Here is a 14,660-nt window from a genome sequence, read left to right on the forward strand (position 1 = left end):
AAATAACTAGACAAATTGGTACGGGTTGGGTGGATGACAGTGAAAAGGGCCAGTGGTAAGGAAAATTACGGTAGTTCTGAGGGGAAAGGTTGAAGGAACCAGGTGTGTTATTTAGCATGGAGAAGGTTTTGTGTGGGGTGGGCATGATAGCGTTCTTGAAGTACCCAGAAGCTGCCCAGAGTGGCTGGGGAAACCCAGCCAGATGGGCGGGGTACAAATAATAAATTATTATTATTATTATTATTATTATTATTGAGCCTCAGCTTAGTTTTAGTATAGGGTGTGACGAGATCTGTGCATGGGTATGCTGTGATAATTACTTTAAGTTGTACAGCAGGAAGGAATAATGTTGGAACTCAGAATCACCCAATTAAATTGATGGGCATTTGAAAGTACCTTTATCTTCTCTGTGGAGTGCAGTGTACATGGATCTCCTCCCAGTGTATCCTCACAACAATCCTGCGAGGTGGGTTAGGCTAAGAGATTTAGCAAGTTTAGCATTCAATCTATTACACCACGACGGCTGTCACAACTTATCAAAGTATGTAACATTTGGGGGAGGGGGCAGAATCTGTCACAAAGCGTATCTAAAGTTCAAATAAAGCAAAAACAATTCAATAAACATAAGATGAATTCAATATTACAATGAAATAATATAAAATTAATATAGAACAAGGAAAAAACTTTAATAATAATAATAATAATAATAATAATAATAATAATAATAAGTAATCCAGAATACTAGTTCAAGTCTTACTGCACTTCATGGGACTACAGCAGCTTGACTTAAAGAGAGAAAGTGGGGTCCTCTCAGTTTGCTAGATGGTTCATTGTGCATGACAAAGGCGCATGACAAAGACCTCTGAGTTTAGATTACGTTAAAAGAGGATTAGACAAAATCATGGAGGAGGATTGATCTAACCTCTGTGTCACAAACAGTGTACATTTGGGAACAGAAAATATGAGAACTACTTTTGTGCTCTGATTGGGGGTTTTCTAAAGGCATCAAGTTGGCCTCTATAAAAAAATTGGATGCTAGACTAGATTGCCTTTCAGTTCATTCAGCAGGGCTGTTCTTACATCCTTAGGGAAAGTTCTCTCGGAAAGGATAAAAAGCAGTGGGTTTACATTACCACAGAGCAGAATTAGGGTATCAAAAGCAAATCATTGACTCTTGTTCCATTACACACTATTATGGAATCTCATTCATTCCATTTTTATTTTGTCGTCATCGTCCCCCATCCTTTGGGTTTGGGTCAGGGCAATAATAAAACAGAGCACCTTTATGGGAAAATGCCCATATTGTGAAAACCATTAGGGAAGGGAGGGGGTAGACATAGCTGTGTTTCATAGCACCTTGCGTTAAGTGACACCTAAGACATGGAGCAGCAAAAGATGTACCCAAACAAATATACCTTGGCATAGCACATGGGAAAGTTATTGGTTGTGCTGGCCTCTGCACTTGAGTGAGTAGATTTGGGGATGGTCTGCCTGTGAATCCCGGCTTAACAAGGGAAGGCAATATCCCTGACTGGATGTTGCTATTGTGTCTAGCAGTCTGTCTCATCCTGATGACATCAAGACTGCCATCACTGGCCCCTTTGAGCAGCTCATGTCCCTCTTGATCAGTTTTCAAGCTCAGTTGTGGGGGGGCTATGGAGGTTCTTCGGCAAAAAGATCAATAATAGCAGAGAAACTACCTTGGACAACACTTTTGCCCTCGACTCCTGATCTTCCCCAACATTCTTTATTCACACAGAGTGGCAGTGGGCCTAACCTGTGGCATGAGTGTGTGACTTAAAGTGTGCCCCCAAAATCCATGGCAGCCATGCAGGGGTCCCTTGACAGCCCAGCCTATATGGAAAAGGTTTTCTCAAGAGAAACTTGGAAAACCACTGCTGTGGCAATCCTCAGATTTCTTCCCCACCCCCTAAAGGTGTATCAAAAGGTAAAGAGAGACCCTGAACTGCCCTTGGTAGACGCTCCACAGCCATGTGTTTCCGATTTCTTTTTGATGCCATGGCCAGAGCAGGGAACCCTTTCCCAGCAGAAGTTCACAACAGCTGCCTGCCCTCTCTGGTTGGTCCTTTCCCGCCCCCCGGTATTAATTTATACATAACTTTTGGATTTGACTAGTTTGGCATGAACCTGAAGCCCAGGCCCTGGACTTAATGAGAAGTGGTACATCAGACCCAACCGCCAGGAAAATAATGTCTGGGTTTTGCTGGAATGTCACGGCATGGCCTGTCATTTTGCTTCAGCGGCTTGTCCTTCCAACTGCGCAGTCCGCCTTATGGCACGCCAGCAGTAAAAATGTCACTCCCGATAATTACTTTTTGGTGGAAATGCTTGCTGACTTCCTACCTTCAAGCTGTTTTTTACACAGTGGGGAGATAATAAGAAATGACTTTATCCTGACTGCTCAAATGAACACTAAATGGAATTTGGGTTATTATTACTGGAGATCGAGGGCTGTGCACTGGAATTTAAATAGTGGATCAGATCAATGGTAGACATTTCTTGGCAAATCATAGTGAATCTGCTTTTCAGTCCACTCCAGTTTCCGATTGAACATGGCCTTTGTCTGCTTGCTATCTGGAGAGTGTAGTATTTCTCATTTCCTTCCTTAGCAATTCCCCCCAGTTGTATGTGTATGGGTGGGTTTTGTCTTTGCTGTTGTTTTCTGTCTTTCTTTCCGTGGTCTCTTGTGCATGGGGCCTGCACTTGTTCCTACACGGTTATATACATGGGTTCAATACCTTGTCTCTGGCTGGCAGGTAAGGATGAGTTTTTAGACTCCTCCTGCTGCTCCTTGAAGAAAAGCTGTCCCATACCAGAGTGAGACAGCCATTGCAGGTGGTCATGCCAGACCCTGAACTGAAAGGGTTGCCTCCCCCAGTTTAGGGACCTTCAAGTTTAAGGCACCTGATCTGCAAGTAGGGTCCTGAGGTGCAGCAGGTCCATTGACCAGACAATTGTTTATGCCAAGCCTGGCCAATCCATTGACCTCGTGCTACCTGCCAATCCTCAGGAGCGGATGGCACAGACCTCTGCTCTCTTCTGAGGCCTGGGCACACACCATCCACAGTAGTTCCCTATTTAAGTACAGTGGTTCCTCTAGTTACGAACTTAATTCGTTCTGGAGGTCCGTTCTTAGCCTGAAACTGTTCTTAGCTACTGTGGTACCTCGACTTACGAAGACGATCTGTTCCGCGGCCATCTTCATAAGTCGAGGTTTTCGGATGTCGAAGTGTGCGGTCGGTGCATGCGCGAAGTGTGATTTTGTGCTTCTGTACATGTGCCAACCGCGCACGGCAGGCGCGCACGGCGAAAAGACTTCCGGGGTTGTCGACTTTGGAAGTCGAAACCTTCGGAAGTCTAAGCGTTCGGATGTTGAGGTATGACTGTAGAGGCGTGCTTTCGCTAATGGGGCCTTTTGCTGCTGCTGCACCGCCGGCACACAATTTCCGTTCTCATCCTGAGGCAAAGTTCTCAACTCAAGGTAACTCTTCCAGGTTAGTGGAGTTTGTAACCTGAGGCATTCGTAACTCGAGGTACCACTGTATTGGTTGGTTTAGAACTGAACTGGAGAACCAGTGGCCCTCCAGCTATGGCTATTGGAACTTCGACTCCCTCCATTGTTTTTCACGCAGCCTCATTCTAAGGAATGCTCTATTGCGGTGCTAGTCTGCTTGGAAGTCTGCTTCCTCACTACTTCTAAACACAAACTTGCTTGGAACCCCTGTTTATTGTAGGCAAAAAAAATGTCACTTTAAGCTGTGTTGCCTTCTTACTAGAGGCTCAGATCAGGGAAGCTGCGGCTGCACAAAAGAGCCCTCCATCGGACCTTCTCTGCTGCTGCTTTTTTTCAGCCACACACACACACCCCGGATTTGGCTCTTTGTCCTGTCAGAGAGCTGAGTGATACAGGTGCTGAGCAAATGTATCATGTAAAGCCTCTGTCATGCTTGCGCACTGCGGAATCAATCCTCCACACACTGTTGAAAATGTCTTCTATTTGTTCACGAGTATCATAGAATTTTCAGTGTCACTTTTCAAATATTTGAGCCTGGTGTTGTTGGATTTTTGAGGAAAGAGGTGTGTTTCTGTGATTTGAGAAGCAATGAGAGAATGAACGTGTCCACATGTGTTCCACTTCCTTTTCATCTTGCGCATTGTTCTACACCCCCCCCCCCCCGTTCCCCACATGGTGGGAAATCCAGGGTCACTTTTTCTAGGACCAGTTCCTTTCGAAAGAAAGGCTCCTGGAAACTCCTGGTTTCCTTGCAGTATTTTGTGTACGATATTTTGGCTGATCCCTTATCACAGGGATGCATGGTAAGTGTTCAGACAGTACTAGCCATGGGAATTTCAGAAGTCTTCCAAATCCAAAGCAGTTTCTGAGCCCCGTGAAATCGAAACTGCTGAGAGAAATCTGAATGACTTCCATCAGGCCAGCTAAACTGGTTTTAGCCTACTACTTGCAGATGGGTGCGACTTCCAGGTACATTCCAAGTGATCTCTTAGATCATTTTACGGTCATTTGTTTTAACCAAAGGTGAAACCAACCCCCGTTAGGAAATAAAATAATAAAAATTGCTTGAGAAATAGCTGTGAAAGGGATTCCTCAATTTACACCAAGGATTTTCTATAAACAAAGAAAGGTTTGACTTTCTAGCTTGTCTAGAAAGTGGCCTTGTTAATAAAATACCTTCTTTAATATGGTGATTGACTAAATTTGCTGAGTAGCCCGCTGAGCCATCGTCTGACATCACAGAATATAGAATACTGCCTACAGAGCCCCAGTCATTGAATGTTGGGATAGCTCACTCAGTAGAGCATGAGATTCTTAATCTCAGGGTTGTGGGTTCAAGCCCCACATTGGGCAAAAGATTCCTGCATTGCAGGGAGTTGGACTAGATGACCCCCATAGCCCCTTCCAACTGTACAATTGAACCTCCTGGCATAATTTTGGATAGAATGGGGAAAGGTTAGGATGTGCTTAGAAGAAAATTAATTCAGTTGGGAACAGAGAACAAAGAAGCTTATACAGACTCCTTGGAAAGGAGAGCTTGAGACAGAGGACAGAGTTGCAGTGGGGACAGAATTCATAGAGTGCATCAAATTAGCCAGTCAAATCTTTGATTCACAGGTTTGTGTGTACGTATTGGGATTTGTCATTTTGTCTGATTTACAGTTTGTCATTTCGTGTACCACCTTCTTTGTTACAACCTTTAACCTAAACCAATAAATATTGATTGATCGTGCTGCAAAGCAACTTTATTTATGAGCCCGCTAAGAGGGCAGGCTGGCTGGTTCAGGTTTGCCCCTTCAGAGCAACACATTTCCCAAAGAAAGCCTGGCAGAGTGGAGGTCAGCAAGCAGCTCCACAAAAGGCAAGTTCAGACAGGATTGTTTTGAAAAGGGTAGGCCAAAATGCCCTTCACACCATTTGTGGATTGCTGATTGGGGGAGACGGATTTCAACTTTTGGAGAGCAAAATCATTCAGCTCGCTTTTTTAAAAGGGGGTGGGGGAAAGGGGGCAGTTAAGGACTGGAAGGTCTGCAGCATAATTCCACGCAGGCTGAGGCATTATGGGAGATGAATGGCCACCACAGACACCAAACACTCACACAAAGACCTCCTGCCCCCACAATGAGTATGTTTAAAAGGTGCAAGGTACAGAGAGGAGACTTTGCTGCCCTAAAGGTAAAGGGACCCCTGACCATTTCGTCCAGTCGTGACCGACTCTGGGGTTGCGGCGCTCATCTCGCATTATTGGCCAAGGGAGCCGGCGTACAGCTTCCAGGTCATGTGGCCAGCATGACAAAGCCGCTTCTGGCGAACCAGAACAGCGCATGGAAACGCCGTTTACCTTCCTGCTTTGAGCGGTACCTATTTATCTACTTGCACTTTGACGTGCTTTCGAACTGCTAGGTTGGCAGGAGCTGGGACCAAGCATGGGAACTCACCCCGTCGCAGGGATTCGAACCTCCGCCCTTCTGATCGGCAAGCCCTAGGCTCTGTGGTTTAACCCACAGCTACCTATAAATCCAGACCCTAAAACGAGGCAAAGCATTTCACTACCCCAAATAGCACCGCTTCCCAACACAGGCAAAAATAGTTACATTTGCCACCACATTATTGATTGTGGTCACTCTTGATGGGACTGTCTATTTATCTTTTTTATGCCCATAGATATATGTATATACATATACATATCTTTATGCCCCATCAAGAGGCCAAGGTAGGAGTTCAAGGCAGTTAAACTACCTGCAGGACCTTAGAGAGCTCCCAGGGTCCTGCAGAGACAGCTGTTGTCTGTACAAGCGCCTTAATAGGATGGAAAGCATATGTATGACAGGTCGTGTAGAAAGCCCCTACCTCTTCTCAGAGGAGCTGGCCGGTTGGTAAAGGGCCTTAACCTTACTCTGCACCTTTTGGCTCCTGCAGGACAAGGGAAGTCGGGTACCATGGGGAGATCCTCTGAATCAAGAGGAAACAACAATTTGAAGATTATTATTTTTCTGGCAGGTATTAAGCCTGTTTGTAGTGTCTGGCCATCTTACTTTTGGTGCTTTTTATCTGCTGCTCTGGACTGTTTTTAACATGTATTTTTTGGGCTGGGCATTTTATTTTTATTTTATTTTATTTTATTTAAAACCATTGTTTTAATTATTCAAACAAGCCACCTTGGGCTCATATTATAAATGGAAAGGAGGGTTGAGCAACCCTGAACTGCTAGATAGCACCATCCCTAGTGAGGAGCCTGACCATCTTTGAACAGCTTGGGGTTTTTTTGGGGGGGGGGGCAAAATATTCCAATCCTTTCTCTTACACCCTTCTCCCTTAATTTCCCTAGTCTACTGTCCAGAACACATAGTGACCCCTACGAATGCAGGCTGTAGAAATCACATACTGAATATATGAATTTTTTTCTTGTGGTGGGGTAGAGAGAACTCATACCCTTTTGTGTGTTTCTGATTCATGAAAAAAAAAACAAAGCAAATGCAAAAAATATAAACATTTCACCAGTAATCAAAAGTTTGGGCTGACAGCGGATTTGGGTGCATGCAGGTTGGAAAAGGTAGGCAATACTTTCCTTTAGTCCTGACTTGACTTTCTCCTCCTTCCCAAATTGTTCTCCATCATTTCTTCTTTTATTTCCATCCAACACCAGTATTATTTCTGTGTGGTGTTTGCATTGTGTGGTCCGAGATTTGCATGGAAAATTCACAGCTGCTGTAGTTTGCAATTTCTTTAAGCTGGCACCAGGGACGAAATTAGAGAGTGGGGGCTTGAACCAGCACCATGCAGTTTTATTAACCAGGCAGCCGTCATTTTGACCTTGCTGTGGGTTAAAGGACACAGATCTGAGGAGAAATCTGTTTATCATGTACGAAATTCATGCCATCCCTGACAGTGTACAGTGAACAAGATGGATGATCTGCCAAATTGGTCCCTCGCATGGGTGAATCAGGGCAAATTTACACTGCCATTCGTTCACTGCTTCAAATACAAAAATAACATTTGTTGGGCTTTGGATGCAGCTGCACAGCGACCTGAGGCTAGGCAGAGAAAAGAAATTAGATCTCTAACATTCTTATTGCCTTAAACATTACATATGGACTGCGGTGGCTTAAAGGAAAAGAGGGGCGTCTCCTTTGCATCTTTCATAAGCTGTTTTTTAAAAAGATGAAGTAAGAAATCCAATTACTTGAGTTGAAAAGGACCTTTGTGGGAATGCCAATACACCTTTTTCTAAATACAATTATTTGATACTTTTTTTAAAAAAAGTGATTCAGTAATTTTTATTAAATAGCTTTGATTTATTACAGTGCTACTCACTTTATCTAACTCAATGTCATAATGTTTGGAAAGGACTTTTGCACCTCCTAGGAACGAGATGATCAGGGAAGGTTGTCCTGAAGAAAATGCATGAGGCAGACAAATCTTAGGCAGAAAGAGTTTAACTTCACAAGCATGAGCTTCTTCAGTAAGGAGGCCAGGGACAAACTTCTACCACCCTGTGTCCTTTTTATATTTGTTTTATTTATCATCAAAAGGTATGGTGTGCCTGTCTGTAAAATAGCCAAGGTAGTACAGTGGTACCTTGACTTCCGAATGCCTCGACTTCCAAATGTTTCGACTTCCGAAGTCGGCAAACCAGGAAGTATTTTTGCCGCGCACGCAGTCTGCGCCTGCGCAAAATGGACGCTTCTACTTACGAAGGATTCGACTTACGAAGAGCGCCGCGGAACGGATCGCCTTCGTAAGTCGAGGTACCATTGTATATTAGTTGGACACAGCCCATTCTCGAGTAAGGATCATTTCACACATTTGCATGGACACATGTATTTAAATTCCTTCCTTCTTTCCTTCCTGAAGGTTGGGGAAGGGAGCAGAGACCATTCTCTTTTACTTATTTATTTCATTACAGTTTTTACCTTGCTCTTCTTCTACAAGCACCAAAGGTGTCTAGCAATCTTTTTTTAAAAAAAAAAAAGTTTAGATAATCAGAAAATATTTTGAAAAAAATACCTTTAAAAACACAATAGATTAGTAATAATTGCATGTGCTAGAATGTCAGCCTTAATAGGCATTAAAGCTTTCATGTGGGGGGGGGAGACTCTTCCCAAAGCACAAAACAAATCAAACCCAATGGCCCTTGCAGGCCCAGTGCTGGCCTCTTTAATTTCAAGCTGCTGACTGTGTTAGCTGGTACTGATGGGTGTTGAGAGGCCAACAACATATGGAAGGCCACTGATTCCCATCCCAGTTTACTGCTACTCCTTCCAAGAACAGGGAAGTGCACACACATGATCGCAAAATACCTGTGGGCAGCTTCCCTTCTGCCACCAGTAAGTTCAGCCAGACTCATGGTGAAATTTAAATACTTAAAGAAAAACAGTAGGGGTCCATTTCAAGAAAAAATGTAAATGGAATTTGCAGTAATTTGGAAAGAAGTGAAGCATTGATCATTTTGCTCTGAGAACAGGGTGGTTACAGGGACACACCATTTCTGCCCACGAAATATTGGAGAATGTGCATCGTGCAAATTTATGAGAAGTGCATTTCTGGAAGAGGACAGTTCTTGTGAAGCTCTTCACAAGAATGAGACAGACAGTATGTCCTGGCAGCTCTGTGCTCTTGAAAGAAATGTTAATACTCGCTGGGTTTTTTATTTGCCATACAGGGAGAAAACAAAACCAAGACTGTTTGTCTGTGCTACTTAATGAGACATTCCTTTGGCAATTACTTTCCCAACTCCTACGCCACTTTTCTTGCTCTGCTGTCAGAAGTTAATATATTGACACCTCTTTTTGTTTACTGACGAAAGATCGTTCATTAAGAAGCAACATAGAGTTTCATTTCAGCCCTGACCTTGATCGAAGGTCAGAAACTGGGCAGCAATAATAACAAAAATAAGAATAAAAATACAGAGTCATACCAGCGGGGGGGGGGGGACGGAGCGGGTGGACAGAATTCTGGGAGTTATTTCATCTTAGTTTTGGTAATACAGCACATCTGAGCAACCTGCAGGCTGGATGCGGCACTTAGGGGACTTCCATGTAGCCACCATGGGTGTCTGAGCCCCTCCCTGTCCCTGACGCCAAATTTCTCTGATTTCCTGCACTGAGGAAAAGCAGTTTTCTGGTGAAGGGGGGGGTGTCATTCCCACATTCCTTCCTTCCCATATACAGTGGTACCTCGGGTTACAGACACTTCGGGTTACAAACGCTTCAGGTTACAGACTCCGCTAACCCAGAAATAGTACCTCGGGTTAAGAACTTTGCTTCAGGATGAGAACAGAAATCACGCGGCAGCAGGAGGCCCCATTAGCTAAAGTGGTACCTCAGGTTAAGAACAGTTTCAGGTTAAGAACGGACCTCCAGAACGAATTAACTTCTTAACCCGAGGTACCACTGTATATTGCTCTCACCAAGCAGCCCTCCTCCCAGCACTGCTGATGGTGGCAAATGCATTATTAGCATTGTGGCCCCGGAGCCACAAAGGGAGGTGTGCAGGATAACTAATTTTGCAACTTACAACTCCGTCTTTTCTGTATTATTTTTATTTATCTTTCACATTTCTGTACTTCTGTTCCTGCCAAAGGAGCCCTGGGCAATAAACACTAAAGTGGCAAAACAATTCAATTAAGAGTAAGAGCCTGTTTTAAAGCAAACCTAAAGCATTTTTAAAACATCCATAACATCTTTAAAATATTTAAAACAATCACAGATCCTTACAGCTAACCATTTCAAGGTTGCCAGGAACGGTATATTTCGGCCATCAATGTCTGGGTAAGCAGGAATGTGTTCAAGTTCCTGTTCAAAGTTAATAATAATAATAATAATAAAGGTTTATATGTGCACCACCAACCCCTCCTGGTCATCCACAGCTTCCTCATATAGATCTGAGCGGGGGGGGGCATAATTAGGATCTATGAGCCTCAGAAATAAAAGGAAAAACCATGTACAGTGTGCACCTTGCTCATCGGTGACAAACCTCTCTTATTACTGAATAAGATGGTTCCACAATACAACAGTAACTTATTTTAAGCCAGCTACATGATGCATGGGATCACTGCTGTTGCCAGGGCAGAAATAAATCCCAGTAAAAAAACAGGCAGCTCCTTTACCAACAGGTTCAGATAATAATATTCCTTCAAGCATCACAGTATCGAGGGTACAATCCACTTCTTTGCTGAGTATGCCCACATAAAAATCTGCAACAGCTATCACTGCACTTATCACATCATGTCAAATCAAATCAAGTCATAAGTAGCGCATGCGCACACACAAACACCAATTATCAGAAAATGCAGGGCATCATAGAGGAAAAGCAGAGAAATGCATGGTTTGTCCAACAGCAAGGGCTCTCAGATGAAGAGCAGCATTAGCACTAAGCAGGCAAAATTGGGGCAAGCAACCGGGGGGGGGGAGTTGCCAGGTCATATTAAACCATAATTAATATTAAACCATAATTAGCAACATGCAACACTCTCTCTCTCTCTCTCTCTCTCTCACACACACACACACACGGGTGTTAAGCCGGAGGGTTTTTTTAAAGGCTCCTTTAATGTACTGCTGTTAGCAACAGCCATAAGATTCCTGAAGAAGATAGAAATGGAAGGAGTGGTACACAGGGAGCTTTTAAGAAACCAGCTTGTGTTGCTTGAGTCCTGATCATTCCACTTGGCTTCAGCACCGACAAGGAAGCCCATCACCTGCAGAGGTGGGAAGAGGTTTTTTTAAAATAAATAAAAAAATCTCGTTTGTGTGTTGCTTCTCAAGTCACTCAATCCTTAGTTGTAGCAAGTATAAGTTCTGTTGGCGTGAAGAAGATTGGGTGAAGCAGAGAAATCTCAAAACCTGCTTCTTTCCAGGCATTTCACAAGGTGGCAGCACCCGCATGATCTTCCTTTGCTTTAAAGTAAAAAGCCCACCCTCCCTTCTCCCCACCCACCCTGGTCTCCTTCATACCCGTAGGCCTTCTCCTTCCAAAGACAGGGGTTTTCAATCTTCTTTGGCTTATAGACCCCCTCTGAGAATCTGATGAAAGCCATGGAGCCCCCTCCTCAGAAAAATGCACATAAATACATACACACCCTAACCAGCTGAAGCCCTACAAGTGAAGCCTCCCTCCTGTTCCTTCCATTTGCAAAGCCCCCCCAAAAGAGGTGCCATTTCTGGCTCAGTTTTGGCTAGTTTCATCACCAAAAAAGAATGGGAAATGGCAGAAATGGCAGAGACAAACTGAATATATACACTTGAGGAGGAGTAAGGGAAATGTGGCATTGTTTGGGGGTTCCCTTGCATCTTTTCATCAACTTTATGAAGGTGAAATGCCACATTCTTGCACTGGTGCAAGTTTTTCATTTGTATTGTTGGTTGTGTTTAGAATTTTGTAGAAAATAAAAGGCCGAATGTTCCACTCTTCCAGGTTCAGATAATACAGAACTAATAAGGGTTCTAGTAATATGGAGCGCCAGGCTCCTGGTGTATTATGTAGGACTGCTGACCTACATGGTGGGGGACATGCTTTGCATGCAAAAGGTCCCAGGTTCAGTCTCTACTGGAAACTTTGGAAAGCTGCTGCCTGGCAGAGTTGGGGGGGGGTGAGTCCGTGGTTTGCCTTAGAATAAGATAGGCTTTGCATGTTAATTGCTACGTGTGTCTCTTTTATAGTATTGAAATGTTGGTTTGCTTACTTTTTGCATTGATGTACATGCAAGGATGGTTTCTCCAAATTGGTATTTAAATCATGGCACCATAGACTGGGGTTACAGGTTGCATGCAAGCAAACCTTCTGGGAATTTCTGAAAGTGGGAAATGAAGGGGATACGGGTGAACTTTGAGAACAGGAGGTTGTTGACTTTTCTTATAAGCAATAAGAAGTCTGGAAGGAAGACCTTGATGAAGTAGTCTTTTGCCTAAGCCAGGTTTTCCCTATTTGTTTCCCCTGCTGATTTGCAGAAAGCACCCCAAAGACATCTGCCAGTTGCAGTCCTGCTCCTGAGTCCCCTATGAGCTCCAGCGAATCTGTGAAGAGCCTTACGGAACTGGTCCAGCAGCCGTGTCCTGCCATAGAGACAAGTAAGGAGGGCAAGCTGCAGGAGTCGAGTGAGGCGTCTGCTTCAGAGTCGCAGTCCACAACGCCATTGCCCCTCTCTGGCCATTCATCACTCAGCATTCAAGAATTGGTCGCTATGTCACCAGAACTGGATACCTACGGCATCACAAAGCGGGTCAAAGAGGTGCTCACAGACAACAACCTGGGTAAATCTCTTCTTACTACTCCTGATGGTTCTAAGAGAACAGTTCTTTTTTTAAAAAAAAGATTCTTTGTTTTTTACAAATAATGTTGGGAACAGGAAACTTTTTAAAGCCAGCTCAGGTAACTGGTTCAGGAGCAAGTCAATTGGAAACTATTCCATGAACTAGATGAAGTTAATACGGTTCCTGGAAAATTTGCTTGTTACTTCAGGTCATTGTCCAAATGCCACATATCTCAGCGTTCTTTATATGATGAGTGGCTTTGTTGCTGTGGACACTGATTCCAAGATTTGGGGAAAGCAAATCAAAAGCACCCAAGTACTGTATACAGAGTCATTCTTTTTTAATAAAAAAATTTTTTTAATGCTTCAGATCATTGCTCTTCAGTGGCTTGTGTGACCAAAACTGAGTCATGCTCCAGCTTCCTATGAGTTGTACCACTAGCACCGTTGCCACTTCTTGTTCTTTTTCTTTTTAAAAAAGGAGAAAGTAGGAGAAACAGGCAAAAAGTTTGGCATACACAGTAAACATTTAAAATGGGCCCATTGCTGTAGTCAGTGAAAAGTGAGTTCCAGGTCTGAAAGGGCTGAACTGACCAGACAGCTATTTTAGTTGTTGGAAGAAGGGAATTTCCTGGAGGTGGAAATCAAGAAGGTATGTATTACCACCCATATGGCAAAGAACTCCCATGTGAGGTGACGACATGTGGGCATGGAGCATGTTGCATTCTATGTTGCTTCTAGCAAGGCCTCTCTTAGATATCCATAGATTAGGTGGCTGCATTTGGAGTGCATTATCAGAGGTAGTTCCTATTGTGGCACAGGAATAGAGGGTTTATTCATTGCTTGTGGTTCAGGGCAGATTTCCAGGAAGGATGTGGTTGGAGTCCTTCTCACAGATATCTTTCCTTTTAGTTGTGGCTACATCTCAACGACTACATTAAAGGGCATGATTGCGCTTTCCCTGGGGTAGGATCCCATCATACTTAGATGACTGAATTTAGAGGGTTGGCCAGGATCACATAGGTACTGACCGTTCCAGCCTCAGCTGGATTGTGTGCCTGCACACACTAGCATGGCAGTACCCACCTGATCCTAGCAATCCCAGCTGATTCCGTGATCCGCACATTACTGGAATGGCATGAGATCAAGTTGTTGTGCAGAAACAGGAAGCGACTGGCATGGTTTCCTAACACTTTAGATCAGCCGTTCCCCACTGGTGGTCTGCGGACGTAACCCACCCAGGGGTTCTGTGGCACCATTCATTCACATAACAAAAACTACCATAAAGCTATCAAAAGTAGGGGGTCGATGATTTGTTTTGAAAAACAGGGGGTCTCCAGTACTTAGCTAATTGGGAACCACTGCTCTCGATTTCCCCAACCCAGAGTGGGGACCCATTCTACAATTAGTTGGGTTGCAGGCTGGCAGCCGTCTCCATCACAGTTCACACTGCTTTGCGGGATAAGGCGAAAGAGCCAATACTCCATGACAACCATTCCTTACAATGAGATCTCATATTTGTAGGCATCCCTCTGTACTGGTTATGTCACTGTGAAGGGGGAAAACTGGTAACTTGGTAAAATTAAGATGTCAGGGAATTTTATTCATGTGGAGTAGGGCAGAGGCAGATTGTCTTTGATCAGTTTCTTATTACTCCCAGGGCGGGGGACGGGTATAGAAACTATTTTGGTATTAACAGCTATGGATATGCTGGAAAAAAATACATTTTTCTAAAATTGCAGAAAATGTGTATAATGTTTATCTACCCATCTTTACACAACCAAGCTGTATTGGTTACAGAAATTCTGATAACGCAGCATAGTTGCTCTGATGGTACCAAAACCAGGTGTAAATTGGGTCCATTGAGTACATGTCATC

General features: G+C 43.8%; 1 protein-coding gene across 11 annotated transcripts in view; it reads left to right on the forward strand.

The window, feature by feature from the left end:
* The window catches only part of CUX1 (cut like homeobox 1), a 265,020-nt gene that overhangs the window by 200,117 nt on the left and 50,243 nt on the right, over nt 1-14,660 (forward strand). For 9 of the 11 annotated variants that reach the window (XM_060268517.2, XM_035138885.3, XM_035138887.3 and 6 more), the window contains one exon: nt 12,481-12,783. The exons of the other annotated variants lie outside the window; for them this stretch is intronic. In XM_060268517.2, coding sequence (XP_060124500.2) covers nt 12,481-12,783 — 303 coding nt within the window. The remainder of the gene's footprint in view (nt 1-12,480; nt 12,784-14,660) is intronic. 11 annotated transcript variants of the gene reach the window in all.

The sequence above is a fragment of the Zootoca vivipara genome, chromosome 14 (genome assembly GCF_965207765.1).
Source record: "Zootoca vivipara chromosome 14, rZooViv2.hap1.1, whole genome shotgun sequence".
In the NCBI taxonomy this organism is placed as follows: domain Eukaryota; kingdom Metazoa; phylum Chordata; class Lepidosauria; order Squamata; family Lacertidae; genus Zootoca; species Zootoca vivipara.